Here is a 14,497-nt window from a genome sequence, read left to right on the forward strand (position 1 = left end):
CCATCCATATAAATAAGGACTCTTTGCAGATGGAGGTAAGACTTTGATGGTTCAGAAAGTGAGTCACTCATTGTAGGGTGTCCATTTGCCCTTCTGTTCTTGTGGCCAATCCACCTCAGCTTCCAGTAATAGCTATGGTTATGTGGAGGTTACAGCAATGGTTACGTGGAAATCTCCTAAGCTTTCTCTTGTTTGAGTTGGCACAAATAATACCTGCCAGTTACTACCTCGGTGCTGTACAAAGCAAGAGTTGCTTCACTATTGGAAAAGTTATGGGTGTATTTCTGCTTAAAGTGTTAAGATGGTTTTCATGATTTAGTATTAAATAATGAACAGGTGTCACCATTATTAACTATATTTGTGAGCATCAGCCTCAAAGGGTTTTTCTAATCTTCCACCTTTGACCATGTGCTAGAATTTGTGAATGGATGTATTGCTGGAACTCATTAATACTACAAGCCATAACTACTTGTTTATATACCACAGTTTCATCCACACTATGTAAAAATAGTAATAATTCACATAGATTAAGAAATGGTCAGTATTTATCACAAAAGGAGCTGCTTTTTGAATGAATGCCATGTGGATTCAATTTTTTGTTCAGACTATGAGTGGGATCCAAATTGAAAATGTCCTGCATGATTATTTTTCTGTACATTATGTTCTTATAAAGAAGTTCTGATATTGATAAATTGATCCGACTTTGCAACTTTCATTTGGAGATGCCAACTTTTCGTTGTTGTCAGCAAGAAATGTTCCATGAATTCATTTGTTGCAGGTAGTTTATGCTCAATATCAATATTATTGTGCAAGTTTGTATATCCTAAAAAAGCTTAAAAGTTATTAGCATTTAGGTGCAAGATCAAAAATGACATGTATAGAGTACAGGAACGGCAAAGATTTGGATTTTGACATGCAGTTTAGCATGAGGATACTGAAAATCTGCCTTATCATTGTCATTTGATGAAGGATTGTTTTCTTAGTATTATGTGATGGCACAAGAAATATTAAAGCAAGCTTTGGATAAAGCTAATCCCAGAAGGCAAGTTATTATTTCAAGATGAATTTTTTTTTTGTAAATGTGCTGTCATTAATTTACTATATATAGTTACTGGGAATATATCAAAAGCATTTACAAAACAATTTGAAACATTGGAACTTTAGTGAAGAAAACAAAATGTACTGAAATTATTAATGGTACATTTTCATCCCACTGCTTCAAAGAATTTTTTGCAGAGTGTGAATGAAAGATTTAGGTGGCCACATGCCTTGAGTTCCAATAAAAATCCTTAATATGGGAAGTTGCTCTGCAGGAATGCTGAAAATTAAAATTAGCTGCTAGGCTTAAATTAATTTATTGCAGATGGTAAAATATATTTTCACACCCAAACTACTAGCATGTGATCCACTCGGAGAATTGCTCCAATTCTGCTCAACATTACTCCTGGTACTTTGATTGTTGATATATTTAAATACATTGACTGCAGAAGGGGCTGTTGTTTGACCTTTTCACCATCTATTCTGTGAAATCAGAATATTATTAGTTTAGTTTAAAAGAAGATGCAGTTAGACTAAGATCCAACTAATAAGGGGAAATATACCTAACCTTTGTTAATTAAAAGAAGTTCTGCCATTGTTGCTTGCACCAGGTAATTCAAGATATTTGTTTTGCATTTTATGTTCTCTGATCATGTTGAAACATTACTCGTATTCATGAAGCTGCAGAAAATTAAGTTACCTCCATGCTGATAAAACATGAAATCAAAGAGATCACTCAGATGATCAGGCCTTCTCCTTCATTTGTTCACGGATTATGACCAGTATGGCTATTCCATTTATCCCTCACTCCCCGTGAATCAAACAGGCATATTAATATGCCACAACTCCCAGACGTGTATCTGATGTTATTGATCCAATTTCTTGTCAGTTGTATAATTTGACTCAGGAACAAGTAACAATAATGCACTCCATCCATTCAGTAACAGGTAAAAGATATCTTCTCATTTTTTTATCATGTTTGAGCATTGTAAATTTATATTAACAGTGTACTATTTACTGCTGTGATCAATATCCAGACAAAATTATTTGAATCATATTTCTTTCTGATTGCAAACTAGCCACTATATTGGAAGTTAGTTTTGTTTACTTAATGATTATTGAGCAGAATGCTGCCATTGGTAGCACAAGTCATTAATGATAACTAAGTTACTCTGAATCAATAAATTTGCTGTTGTATCACTACAGGGTAATCCAGGATTACAGGGTTTGCCTGGAATGAGGGGGAAAATTGGGATAGCTGTGAGTATTTGATCATTTCTCATTCTTGCTATTCAGATGTATATGTCACTTCTTATAGGTGATTTTTTTTAAAATATCACAGCCATTCAACAATCTCAGCATTTGTTTGATGCAACTTTACGTATACTTCAGGTTCATAAATTTGTAGAGGTATATATGTTATTAGTAATTTCTACGATCTTTGATATGAATGTTTAATGTAACTACAATAAATTTTTATTTATGCTGATTTGAAGATTCAAATCAAAACAATCACTGGTCCCAAAATATATCTGCACAACATCCATTTTTCAGGCATTATGGAGACAGAAAATCACAGTACTGCAATGTTAAGCAATTTTCCGTATATTTCTCAGAGAGTTAATGACAGCCATTAATATTTTCTGGCCTTTCTACTTCAAAATACTTTTGTACCTTAGTGCTGCCCAAGTGACATGATGGTAGTGCAGCAACCAAAATTCACCTCCAGCAATATTTTCAACAATATTGATCTGATGGCCGACCTGTCCATATGCTTACAGAGAAAGCAGCTTGTTGTTAACACTGAAACTCTATGGCCGTGCATTTTAGAGAAATACTTGACACACTGTGGACAGCAAAATAATGTATGCTCATAATGAGTAAAATTCCAATGCATTGATCTGGACATGTTTCTACTAAGATCATAGGCAGAGTGTTGCATAATTCTCTGCGTTACAAACCTTAAGTAAACTGATCCTAATTGAGATCCTGTTCACCAAGCGCACCACCAGGTGATTTCAGTAGATTCCTTCTCAAAATTTAGCTGCCAGGGGAAATCCTACAAATGGAGAAATGATTTCATGTTCAATCGATTAGAAATGGGTAAAAAGCAGGAGAAAGACATCTGAGAAAAGAGGTGGCACACAACACCTTATCCGCCCAGGTTTCACAGAGACCCACTCTCTTATCAACACTCCTGATATTTTCATATATTGAAACATTGAAGGAAAACATTTGGAAGCTTAGGCCTATGGTGGCTCACAGCATCCCACCAATGCCATTTCCCACATTTCTCTGCAACCTATCTTCTCTCACATGCCGATCACCTCAATCCTGTTCCTCCTACCACCTACCACTCTAAAGATAATTAATAGTAGTCAATTAATCTGCCAGTCTCCATGCCTTTGGAAGATGTTTGCTGAGTCAAAGTCTTCCATAAGGTTGACCCCATTCACATCTGCTGGACGTTGAGCCTGTTTAGCCAAAGAGAGAGGGGGACAGCAGTTTACAATCAACCAACAGGAATTGATGAGGGAGATTATAAGATGTGGGTGGGCCATCAATACATGGTGCAACAATCTGCAAACACTGTGCTAGCCAGCTGCACTGCTTGTCCCAATCCACCCAGAATGCAGCCTGAGTAAGTGTTTATCTTATTTCACGCTTCACTTGGGGGGGGGGGGGGGTGGTGAGTGTGTAACCGTTTGTGAATATTTGGACTGAAGAACCAAGAATGAAATAATAAATCAGTGCTCTTCAGAGCAATGCAAAGCGGATTAGTGGTATATTCCAGTTTTATGTATTTACTTCATTAATTATAATATTAATCTTTGCATTGGAGTTTTGTTCATTTTAAACATACATTTTTCTTGCTGTTCCACAATGTGTCAGGTATTTCTCTCTTGGATGTAAAGATCAATTGCATTTATTCTGTAATTCTGATCCTTCACAAAATTTAAACCATGCTGGAGAGTCTCTATATATTTAAAATTCTATTGTGCTCAGCACATACCTACTATAGTTGATGCCTGTGGACAAAGTGAACTTGTAAATGGCCCAGATTTTACAATTCTATTAATGATGAAGCTATTGCTGTTTGCTATCATCACACCTTGGAAGTGACAGTAACTTCAAGATTTCTGCTGTCAGTAATTCAGCCATCTTCATAAGCTGCTGTGTTTGTAGCCTTTTCCAACAGAATAAAGATACATCAGTTGAGTTAGTGTGAGGTTAAAATTCTTGCCAGGTAGTTTTGCTGAAAAATACATTAAAATATTACAAAATAAAGACAGAAAACATTGGAAACACTCAGCAGACCAGGCAGTATCTGTGGAAAGACCAACAATTAATGGCTCAAAGACCCTTTGTCTCTAAAAACAGAAGCATAGGGAACAAAGGCAAAGAAATTGTTATAACCACAAATTATTGGTTAGTTTCAGCTGAAATATATATTGATGCACTTATTTGATTTGTTATTTACATTAACTTTTCAGGGAAAAATTGGTGACAAAGGTCCAATTGGAATACCAGGACCCCCTGGCCTTGAGGTAAGCTTAAAGATATATCATTAAAGATTCCTTGTAAGATTCCAAATAAAAGTTCACGTTTATGCTGACTGCACACTGCTCAAAATCATCATGATCTGTCTTGATCCCTCCACTGATTCTATATTGTCAAACTGCTTATCTCGCATATGGTACTTGACCATCAGAAATTTTCACTGACTAAATACTGGGAGGATTGAAATCATTTTTTTTTACAAACTATGTTCCTTTGCGACCAAGTCCCTGAGATCTGCCTAAAATGAAGTGGAATTATTTGATTTACAACCTTCATGTTTTATTTCACCCTGAGATGAACATCTGTCCACATGGCTGAACCATGACAAAAACCATCTATTTCCACCCTTGTAAAATCACTCTAATCTATGCATCTTCTGCTGAAACCCACATTCTTGCCTTTATTTTCTCAGGGGTTGGCTGCCCTCCCTTGTCCTACCGTCCAGAAACTCAATGTCATCCAAAATTCTGCTGCTCATATTCTGACTTGCAATGTCCTGCTGCTTATTGGCCATGTACTTGCTAACCTACACTGACTTGTGTTTATATAGTGTATTGCTTTTCAAATTCTTACCCTTGGTTTCAAATTCTCTATGGTCACATTGCTCCTTATAAATGTGAGCTCCTCCAATCCTGTAATTCTGCAGGAAATTTGCTCTTTCAGGGTTGGCTTCTCAATTATCCACATTTAGTTGCTCCACACTGGCAGTCCTTACTGATTTTTTTTAAATATAAAGTTCTACAGCATGGAAACAGGCCCTTCAGCAATTAGCATTTCACATCTGAGACCCTTCACTAGAAGTGAGAAAGAGAGAAACAAATTAGGCAAAGTACCATGAAGGTGGGGGGTGGGGCAATGGGTGGAACAAAGGGGAATTTCACTAATAGGGTGAAATATCGAGGAAGTTAAGATTAAGCTGCTTTGTAATGCGTTGCTAATATTGCCTAGTCTGTGTAATGTATAATCTGACTACACAAAAAGCAAAAGGAAAAAATGGATGGAAGGTAAAAATGGCCAGTTCTCAAATGAACAGAAAGAAAGAGATGTGGAGGTCCTGTCCAACTTAGAAGAGTCCATGTACCAAACAAAAAATACAGGAAAATAAATTCAACTAAGTACAAAAATACAGAATACTGGAAGAACTCATTGGATCAAGCAGCATCTGTGGAGGCAAATGTTGCAACTTAACATTTTGAGTTGAGACCCTGCAGGAAGTACAAGCTGTTTGACAAGAACGGTAGGAAAGGAGGAAATAAAAGGGCAGGGGTTCTATCTCCTTTGCTGGTCTGGGAAGGTGTTTGTGGAAAAGAAAAGCGATCTTGGGAGTGATCCTGAAGCAAAGTGGGTTGTACGAGATTCATATACTACAGGGCTGATAGTTGTCTTGCTTGTATCCTTCAGCATATAATCTACGCGGACATTTCAAATTCAAATTATACTTTATTGTCATTCACCCATATGCTATAAATACACATGGAGGAATGAAATGTCGTTTCCCCCAGACTCTCACAACAGAGGACATACAATAAACGTAGACAAAAACATTGTGCAAGTACAAATAGTGCAAAAAACGGTATATACAGAATATAAAATTAGTGCAAGGTTAGTGCAAAACCGAGTTGGACGAAGAAAATACAGAACTCAGTGTGTTGCACTAAATGTATAAATATGTTCAGCAGCAGCCAAAGCTTTTATACGCCGTTGTGCAAACCAGGGCTTTTGACACGGCACTTGTCTGAAACTGCTTCCAGGGTATTCAGGAGCCTGACAGCCTGGGGGGAAAAAACACTGTTGTACAGTCTAGCAGTTCTGGCCCAGATGCTCTGGTACCGCTTGCCAGACAGCAGTGGGACAAATAGGTCGTGGGAGGGATGAGGAGGGTCATCTATGATTCTGCAGACCTTGTGTGTGCATCGTGTGTTGTAGATATCCAGGATGGAGGGAAGAGGTACTCCAATGTTCTTTCCAGCTGTACTCGCAATTCTCTGCAGAGTCTTGCGGTCTGAGGTGTTACAGTTACCATACCAGGCAGAGATGCAGCTGGTCAGAACACTCTCAATAGTACCCCTGTAGAATGTGCTGAGGGTGGGGGAGGGCAGGTTTGCTCTTTTCAGCCGCCGTAAAAAGTGGAGACGCTGCTGTGCCTTCTTGGCGAGGGAGGAGGTGTTGGTTGACCAGGACAGGTCATCTGCTATATGTATTCCCAAGAACTTATAACAGCTGACTCTCCGTACTGTCTGGAAGGAATGCTACATTGTCAGAGATTTACTCATTCATGTGAACCATTAAACAATAATCCTACCTGAATAAAGATAAATTCTCATGTAACAATTTTGACAGAGGACAGCAAATTTCTCCTGGTTCTCCCAACCAACCATCTTCTGCAGCAATTATTATTTTAAGTTATTCCACTGAGTACAAGAGGATGAAATTTGATTTGGCATTCAGCAAAACTGTTTGATTGCTCTCTGCTTGTTATATGACCCATTTAATATTCAGTTCCATTAAATTCAATAGAACTCAGTGTGTAGCCATATAAAGTGGCCAGCTTTCATGTCCTGCCAAGTTAAATTTCGTATCTAAAGAATTCTGTTATTCATTAGACATCTTAACATTGTTACCAAAACTCTTTGAGAAGGAGAAATGGTTATCCAGTTCATCCTTGAATTACTTCCTAAGGAAATGGCTCTTTGCTTGATTCTTCTCCTTCTTTCTCAGGATGTAGGTATTGTTAGCTTTTCAGCCCCAGTAACAATGAATTAATGGTGATAGATGTCCAGTTATGCCAGAATGTCATCAGACTTGGAAGGGAGCTTGAGGATGAAGGTACTTATCTTCCTATGCAATAAAAGTTGCAGGTTTAGGAAGTGCCGCTGAAGAAAGCATTCTGCTGTGGCACTGAAGATGTTGATGGAGGTGAGCGACTAGTGGCACTTAATCTTAAGGAGCTAGCCAATATTCTCTTTCTTGTTGATTGTCGTTGCCTGATTTTGTGTGGTGGAAAAGTTACTTGCCACATATCACCCCAAGATTGGGTGTTGTCCAGCTCTTGCTATTTGTAGGTGTGGACGATCTCATTATCAATTTGTTTTTGAATCTATTTTTTTAAATCGCTCTCCTGATTGATATTTGTGGAGGCGCAAAGTGAAGAAAACTCTAAAAAGGGGAAAGGAAAATAAGGTAAATTTAAAATAAGAAACAATCAGAAAATTACAAAGTTCTACAGCCCTACCATATCTAGTTGTGAATAATGATGGACAATTAAACAGTTAATGGGAGGAGGCTGCTTCAAGAACATTTCCATCCTGAGTAATTGCAGGTTCCTGCATGTAACTGCTAAAGGAAAGGGTGAAACATTCACAATCTTGTACGGCTAGAGGTGCCATGAATCATCCATCTTGGTTTCCTCCTGAGATCCCCATCGTCATAAAAGGCTGTCTTCAGACAAGTTAATTCCCTCTATGTGATATCAAAAACATTTGTGAATGCTAGATACAGCTAAGGCTATAGGACTAAATAATATCTGGCGGCAACAGTGAAGACCCATGTTCCAGAACAAATTGGACCTCCAGCCAAGCTATTCCATTACAGTTACAATATTAACGTCTACCCAATGATGTAGAAAATTCCCCTTTATGTACCATCCACAAAAAACAGCATCAATCTAATTAATGTTCAATCATCAGCGGAGTGATGGAATGTGTTGTCCTGTTTAGATGGAATGTTGCACGTACTTGCCAATATCCTGCTCAGCAACACCTACTTTGGATTTCTCCTCAACCATTCAGCATCAGACCTCATGACATAGACCAAGGAATAGAATTTCAGAGGTGAGGTGAGAATGACTGCCCTTAACCAAGACAGCATTTAACCAACAGTGGCATCAAGGAGTCCTGGTAAAACTGAACTGAAAGAAAAATGTTTGGAAACGTATCTCATACAAAGGAAGGTACTTGAGGTTGTTGGAGCTCAATCATATGAGCCTCAAAATAAAACATCACTACACAAGTTCCACAGGGCAGTGTCCTAGCCCTAATCATGTTCAGCTGTTTCATTTATTACCTTCACTCCATTATATGGTTAGAAGTGGGAAAGTTACTCAGAGTTCACTTCCACTCACAGCTCCTCAGCAAATGAAGCATTCCATGCCTGTATGCAGCAAGATATAGACAACATTCAGGTATGGGTTGACAAGTGGCAAGTAACATTCGTGCCACACAATGGCCATTTCCAAAAAGAGAGCTTAACTACCTACCATAGACATTCAATGGGATCACCATAGCTAAGTCCCCATCATCAACATCCTGGAGATCATAAATCAATTAACAGTTGATAGCCTTCAATTTTGAAACTAGTGAGCAAGAAATAGGAAAAATGGACAAGGCTTTTGAAATATGCTCTCAGGTAGCTGCTCCCCCTACTGGAAAATATCTGTTGAAAATGTACAAAGTGAAAAATATTTTGAATGAAGAATAATAAAACTGCTTTATTTTTCAATGAAAAATATTAATTGACAGCAAAATAATAGGGTGACCTATGTAAAAGATAACTCACTCCCCCCTTTCTTGACCCTCCACTGCCTTGAAATTGTTTGGTTGCTTGTACAACATACTGGTATTCAACAGAAATTTCTTTAAAATACTGAAAAGATTAAAAATAGTGTAATCATTACTTGCTACAAACTCTGTTTCTAATTGGCTGACTCCAATTTTATCCCTGCTGTTTATCTGAAATTAAACTAGATTAGACTCAACCTGGTTGTTGTATTTGACTCTGAGATAAGCTTTAGATGAGATATCTTCACCATGTCTACTTTTCGGTATGTTAAAGTTTCTAATTGCAACAATGTAAATTGTTATTCAGTGGCTTATAGGATAAGGCAGCTCATTCAGTTAGTCCCATCATTTATCTTCATCACTGCCAGTCTGTATTTCAATTGCATTTGCTTGTCTTTGCTTCACGTCCTTGGATATATTTCTATTGTCTTCAGTTTTGAAAGTTCTAATTAAGTCAGCAATCATTTTTTTCTCTGGAATGCCCCACCAGAGAACATAGATTCTCTTTCTCTACCCTGATGAACTCTAAGATAATTTTGTATGTTTTGAATAGATTACCCCTCAGTCTTCTATTCTCAAGTGACTATGAGTAACTTCATGCAAGTATCTCCTGATTAAACCTTCCAAGGTATATCCCCTTCAAGTTCAGTACTTAAACCTTTATTAGTGTGTTAGTCAGTCATTAACCAGTGATAGTTGGGCCTCTGATTGTTGGACCAGGGGCCCATTCCTGACCAAGAACTGGACAGGTCTGTTGTGGGTTGGTTGTAGGGTTACTGAACTAGGGTAGTCACTTGTTTTAGGAAGGAGAATCACTGAGTCAGGAGTTGCCAATCATTTTTTCTTACTGTTTCTGCATTTGTAGCTTGCATTCAACAAGGACCATATTAATGAATGAAAACAGTGCAATATGGTACCACAATGCTAAATAATAAATAGTAGTTGTAATCAAAAGGACCCTTCATTCAAACAGAACTAATAATGGAAAACATTCAATTCCACCATGAAATTATAAACAGTTTGTACACATATGCTTTGGTCAAGGCAAACAATAAAAGAATAAATGCTTTAAAAAAAATCCCCTCTTTCTATGCTTGTATGTGAACTGGAAGCTGTAGTGCATATGTTCTCAATTTGGAACTCAAATGGTGAGTTATTGGCCTTGATTATACAGTTGGGGAGGAGGAAACAGTGCACATGAGCACCAGATTGGAAGCCACAACATTTTGATAAGTGAACCGAAAGCAAATTGATGCTCAAATGTACTTTGTATTAGTCATCAGATACAAAATATTTATGGTTGAGACCAATTTAGTGAAAGGCCAGTTAAGAGACACAGTAGAAAATGCAGGGTTGAAAAAAATCAATATCAAGACCAATAATAATTTTACCTAACTGCACAAATGCAATACGACAGAACTTGGGGTGTATCAATTTTTGCTAAAGGTTAATCAAATAGAGATGTGCAACTAGGAAAGGGACTACACAATAAATGGGAGGATATTGAGTAGCGTGGAGGATCAAGGGGATCTTGCAGATCCTTAAAAGATACAGCCAGTTAAAAATGCTAATGAGATGCCTTCCTTTATTAGCTGAGGCATAGAATAAAAGCGGTTATGCTAGAATTTTAAAAAAATCAATGGAGTTAATTAGGTGAAGTCAACATGGTTTTGTGAAAAGGGTATCATATTTGACTAATCTAATTAATTTATTTACGTTCTTTGAAGAGGTAACATGCACTGTAGATAAAGGAAAACCTCTGTATTAAGATTTCCAGAAGGAGTATGATTCCTTATTCAAAGGTTATTTGAATAATAAAAATTCATGGTGTCACTGATAGTGTATGGCATTATAGAAAATTGGCTGGTTGGAAAGAAAATGGAGAGTAGGAATAAAAAGGTCTTTCGGTGTTTAGCAAGATGTATTGAGTGGTGTCTCACAGGGAATGGTAGTGGGGCCTCAACTTGTATAAGTCTATATAATTGACTTGGATGAAGGCACCAAAGATATGATTGTTGAATTTGTTGTTGACATAAAGATAGGTAAGAAAGTAAGTCGTGAAGAGGATATAATAAGACTACAAAGAAATATAGATGTGTTAAGTGAGTGAACAAAAATCTGATATAATCTAGAAACATATGAAATTGTCCATTTTGCAGGAAAAAAATAATTTAAAAATTATCTAAATGGCGTGAGATTGCAGAACTCCGAAATACGTTGGGCCATGACTCTCCTGGTGCATAGATTCACTAAATGCTAGTCAGTAGCTATTGCAAATATTTTGGAAAGCTAACAAAGTGTTATCGTTTATTGTTAGGGGAATTGAATACAAAAGTAGAGAGATAACACTTCAGATGAGGTACTGAGGAGACCACATCTGGAGTACTGCTAACACCAATGGTCTATTTATTTAAGGAAGGATGTAAAATGAGTTGGAAGCAGTTCACAGAAGGTTTACTAGCTGATACTTGGAATGGGTGGTTTATCTTGTGAGGAAAAGTTGGACAGGCTAGGTATTTAATTGCTGAAGTCAAAAAGTATGAGAAGTAATCAGCTTGAAACAAATAAAACCTGCAGGATCTTGGCAGGGTGGATGTAGAGAGGATGTTTCCTTTTGTGGGACAATCTAGAACCTGGGGTCACCCCTTTAAGACAGAAGTGAGGTGGATTTTTTCTCTCAGTGAGTCCTTGTAATTTTCTTCCCCAGAGGCTGGTGGAAACAGGATCTTTGAAAATTTTTAAGATAGTGGCAAATTGAATCTCAATAAGCAAGAGGGTGGAAGGTTATTGGGCGGTCAGCTGGAACATTATGATGAAGTTCAGAATCAGGTTTATTATCACTGACATACGTTGTGAAATTTGTTGTTTTGTGGCAGCACTACAGTGCAAGACAGTGGTTAGGATCATTAATGATGGATGCTGCCTTCTTGAGGCACCACCTCTTGAAGTTGTCCTCGTTGGTGGGGAGGGTTGTGCCTGTGATGGAGCTGGCTGAGTCTACAACCCTCTGTGACCTCTTTTGATCCTGCACATTGGAGCCTCAATACCAGGCGGTGATGCAACCAGTCAGAATGCTCTCCACCGTACATCTGTAGAAATTTGCAAGAGTCTTTGGTGACATACCAAATCTCCTCAAACTCCTAATGAAGTAGAGCTGCTGGTGTGCCTTCTCTGTGATTGTAACAATGTGTTGGGCCCAAGATAGATCTTCTGAGATGTTGACGCCCAGGAACTTGTTGACACCCTTTCCAACGCTAACCCCTCAATGAGGACTGGTTATAATCAGATCATCATGATCCTATTGAATGTACTAGCAGGTTCAAAGGGCCAAGTGGCTAATCCCTGCTCTTAATTAACACAATTATTTACAACACTGATTAGATCACAGTTTGAGTTCTTCTTAGAGTTTTGGTCACCAAATTATAGGAAAGATGTGATTGCACGGGAGGGAGTACAGAGGAAATTAATAAGAAAGTTTCCATAATTGGAATATTTTAACTATGAGGAAAGACTGGATAGGCTGGGGATGTTTTCTTTGGAACAGAGGTGACTTAGAGAAGATTTAATTGTGGTGTATAAAATGTTCATGGATCTACATGAAGGATCAACTTCCCATAGCAAAGGGGTCAAAACCTGGGGACAGAGATTTAAAATAATCAGTAGAAGGATTAGATGGGCGATGAGGAAAACAATTTTCACTCAGGGATGGGGGAGGTCTGGAACTCACCACCTGAAAGGGTGGTGGTGGCAGAAAGCCTCTTCCCATTTAAAAACCTCTTGGATGTACTTAAAGAGGCATGACCTGCAGGGTTATAGATTATATACTAGAAAGGAAGATTAGGTTAAATAACTCTTAATGGACCAGCACAGATGATGGGCCAAATGGTTTTCTTTGTTTTGTAATTTTTTTTATGATACTGTGTCACATTCGTATTATGTCAGTGTCATGAAAAGATTCTGTTTTTGGTCTTGCTATTATACATATCTTTGTGGCTCTCAAATTGCCTACATGCATTTTGGATTTGCATTGTACTTTACATAATGAAAATGACAGATTACTTAACAGGTAGTAATATATCATAATGCATTTTGTAAGAGCTTTATCAGGTAAAATTTGAATGAGTCATGTAAAGAGATACTTAAGAGAAGGAACCAATGACCAAGTGTCACGAACCAGCAACAAAAGAAACACACTGAGCATGATTTAGTGTTAAAAACTATTTTATTAATCACTACTTATGATAATACGTAAAATAAAAGTAAAAATGTTAGTATGTTAGAATTCAAGAATGTTAAACCTCGAACGTTAACCCCAAAACTAAACTCTTCGTGTGTGTGTGTGTGACAAAGTCCAAAACTCCCAGTTCCTGAATGGTTCTTAAAGTTCAGTTCCGCAAGTCATAAGGTGAAACATGAGCAAGGGCTTCTTCAACAACCACCGTTGTCTGAAGATAAGATGTAGATGTAGAAAAACATAGAGAGAGTACATACGAAAACCAAATGTTCCACGATGGAACCCAAACGACACTTCAGTGTTTACTCGGTAGTGACTTCCTCACCCCGAAAAGCATCCGAACCGTGGTCGTCCACATACAAATACCTGTTTCCTTCTACAGGTCAGCAACAAAGTGAACTCCACCGGATTACTTCCAACTTCCATACATGGATTTCAGTAGCAAACACAGTTATTGTTTCTCATCCATCGATAGAGAAAACAAGCAGGCTGGTGTCTCTCTCCCTTCTCTCTCTCTCCTTCTTCTTCTTCTTCTTCTTCTTCAACGTCATTACGTCCTTTATCTTCTATTGACGTAAGCACGCCCCACACACACATACACACACACTCTCTATCTTAAAGGGACTTTCACTGAGTCCGTAACACCTCCCACCTAAAAAAAAAATTTTCCCAAGAAAATTTTAACCGCGCATAGTTAGTAATGTTAATAATTATCATGCTACACAACTACAGACTATCAGATTAGTACAGATACATGTTTCCCATTCCTCAGTAACAGGAACATGAGGAGGTCTCCATTTCCTCATTAACACTCCATTTTTGACATAGTATCCAGTTGGCACCTTTTCAATCTCCTCACATGAGAGAGCTTTTTCTTTCAATTCTGTCAACTCAGGGTCCTTTGTCTGTTCCACCATAAAATCCTTCCTCGACAAAGACAAATCTTTAAATTCAGGCTCACTGTAAGGATGTTGATCCTCCAGTGAAGACAGAAAAGTCTCAGATAAGGCATCAAAATTTTCTTCCTGTTTAGGACTGTCACAAGGAACTACATCAGACTGCACCGGACTGTCTGTCTTGGCTAATTCTTTAGCTCTAGCTCGAGTCA

The 14,497-nt window shown here is 37.9% G+C and overlaps 1 protein-coding gene across 1 annotated transcript in view; it reads left to right on the forward strand.

Annotated features, from left to right (window-relative positions):
- The window catches only part of col27a1b (collagen, type XXVII, alpha 1b), a 425,030-nt gene that overhangs the window by 209,639 nt on the left and 200,894 nt on the right, over window positions 1-14,497 (forward strand). Inside the window, exons 18-19 of the mRNA XM_052036787.1 lie at window positions 2,245-2,298; window positions 4,533-4,586. Of these exons, the coding sequence (XP_051892747.1) occupies window positions 2,245-2,298; window positions 4,533-4,586 (108 nt within the window). The remainder of the gene's footprint in view (window positions 1-2,244; window positions 2,299-4,532; window positions 4,587-14,497) is intronic.

The sequence above is a fragment of the Pristis pectinata genome, chromosome 23 (genome assembly GCF_009764475.1).
Source record: "Pristis pectinata isolate sPriPec2 chromosome 23, sPriPec2.1.pri, whole genome shotgun sequence".
NCBI lineage: Eukaryota > Metazoa > Chordata > Chondrichthyes > Rhinopristiformes > Pristidae > Pristis > Pristis pectinata.